The sequence below is a fragment of the Engraulis encrasicolus genome, chromosome 11 (assembly GCF_034702125.1).
Source record: "Engraulis encrasicolus isolate BLACKSEA-1 chromosome 11, IST_EnEncr_1.0, whole genome shotgun sequence".
NCBI lineage: Eukaryota > Metazoa > Chordata > Actinopteri > Clupeiformes > Engraulidae > Engraulis > Engraulis encrasicolus.
Genome location: NC_085867.1, coordinates 6066342 through 6068453, shown reverse-complemented (window position 1 = coordinate 6068453; position 2112 = coordinate 6066342). Strand labels below are relative to the sequence as shown.

The 2112-nt window shown below is 49.3% G+C and overlaps 1 protein-coding gene across 5 annotated transcripts in view; it reads right to left on the bottom strand.

Annotated features, from left to right (window-relative positions):
* Positions 1-891, bottom strand: part of rimbp2a (RIMS binding protein 2a) — a 142719-nt gene extending 141828 nt beyond the window's left edge. For 3 of the 5 annotated variants that reach the window (XM_063209803.1, XM_063209806.1, XM_063209807.1), the window contains exons 1-2: positions 812-891; positions 291-437 (exon numbers count right to left, since the gene is read on the bottom strand). In XM_063209803.1, coding sequence (XP_063065873.1) covers positions 291-428 — 138 coding nt within the window. In that variant the 5' untranslated portion in view covers positions 429-437; positions 812-891. Of the gene's footprint in view, positions 1-290; positions 441-811 lie in introns of all 5 variants that reach the window. The other 2 variants (XM_063209805.1, XM_063209804.1) reach the window with 2 other exon arrangements.
* Positions 892-2112: the final 1221 nt, after the last annotated feature.

Genomic DNA, 2112 nt, shown 5'->3' with positions numbered 1-2112 from the left:
GCTCTGAACTTTTCCCGCACGTGACTGCGTTACCCGGATGAATCTGCTGACGAGCACGCTATAGTCACTGTTCGCGGAGAAAAACCTAGTATTTTGCGGTTCGCATTGCGAACCAACTTTCCGGTTCGCGAACGCAAATATCTGTGCCGTGAACACGACGGCCGGTTCGCGATTAGGTGCTGGAACGGGCTCCAGCATGGTTCTCAATCGGCCTGAACGCGCTAAAGGAGGGCACAGCCAGGCTAGCAATATGATGGATAGCACCACGTGGATATATGGATATCACTCACCCTGTCTTTGGCCTGTCTGGAGTGGCGAGCGTTGCGGGACGAGATGATTGACAGCTGCCTCTGTATCCATAGCAACTCGGCCTGAGACTGCCTCAGCAGCTCCTCCACATCCACCGACCTGTGGCCCCTACCCCGCATCACACACACCTGCTTCACACACACACAGACGTGCGCACACACAGACACACACACACACACACACACACACACACACACACACACACACACACACACACACACACACACACACACACACACACAAAGAAACTCGTACACAAACGTGCATGCACGAGCGTGCGCACTCACGCGCACACACGCACACGCACGCACACACACACACACACACACACACACACACACACACACACACACACACACACACACACACACACACACAAACATCACACAAACAAACCGAAAAACAATCGTTGAGTATTACAAACAACCCAGTAACAAGTCAAAGCCCCACATTTAACCCAATCCAAAAGAGGTCTTTAAATATGAAATCTCCACATTCCTACCTAGTAGCATAATACCTTGCTGTGGTCATTGGCTGCTGCTGTGTGCTGTGCACCCCTGCATTGTCCTGCCCTGTCCTGCGTGCTCGACTCTGCTCTGCTCTGCTCTGCTCTGAGGGCTGTGTGAGAGAGACTGGTACTTTGCGAACAGTGGCAGCCAACTATGACCTGGGATTATCAATATGTGAGCTACTCCCAGGGGCTGGACTGGCCATCTGGCATAGCGGGCATTTCCCACTGGGCCCCGTACCCTTGTGGGCATCTATTTTCAGAAATTCCATCTGGCATAGCGGGCATTTCCAGGTGGGGCCCGCACCCTCGTGGGACCCTTATTTTCAGAAATGTAATGCAACAACAACAACAACAAAAAACAAAATACATATATAATAGGGGCCCATGAGGGTGCGGGGCCCACCGGTGAGTCAGTACTGCGCCGATACTTATGAGGGGCCCCTTTAATCCAAAATTGCCCGGGCCCTATTTCTCCCCCAGGCCAGCCCTGTATGAGCTACTCCCCCTTACATAAGAGTAAGCAGAGGATTAAATCATCACAGTACACAGTACAAAGACAGGAAGGACTATTTGGATCAGCGTCTTTCTGCTGATTCAAACACAGAGCGCAGAGCACAGCAGAGCACAGAGCAGAGTAGAGCGAAACAAAATCCCACCCCACAATCCCTCCCCTCCCCGGCACAATCACGCGGGCCACGGCCTCATCTGAGACAGCGAGCAGCATCCGCTAAACCGGTGCTTAGGTGACAGCAGGCTTAGGGAAAAGCAGCGGTGCTTGAAGCACACTGTCAAACACGAAGAGACACAAGTGTATAAAAATGGAAGACCGTCAGCTACTACAGTAGTTCAAGTCAAGTGCACCTCACATTGTCTGTTTTACTGCATGTTTGTGTGTGTGTGTGTGTGTGTGTGTGTGTGTGTGTGTGTGTGTGTGTGTGTGTGTGTGTGTGTGTGTGTGTGTGTGTGTGTGTGTGTGTGTGTGTGTGTGTGCTGTGAGTAAATGTGTCAGAGAAAGAATGTAAATCCATGTATCAGTATGTTATCATGTTAGTTCTACTGATGGTTCTACTGTGTGTGTGTGCGTGCGATTATTGTCAATATCTTACATGCTTAGTTTTAAATGCAATGGAGACTGGTCAAACACAATTTAAAACTTTTCTGCTAAGCGTGTTAAATAGATTTTGAAAATAAGGTACACTTGAAATTCTATGCATATGATTGTGCTTTGCAGGTGTACAGGATTGACTGTAAGCATTTTCTTTGTACTTCTCACTTGTTTACCACAACACATG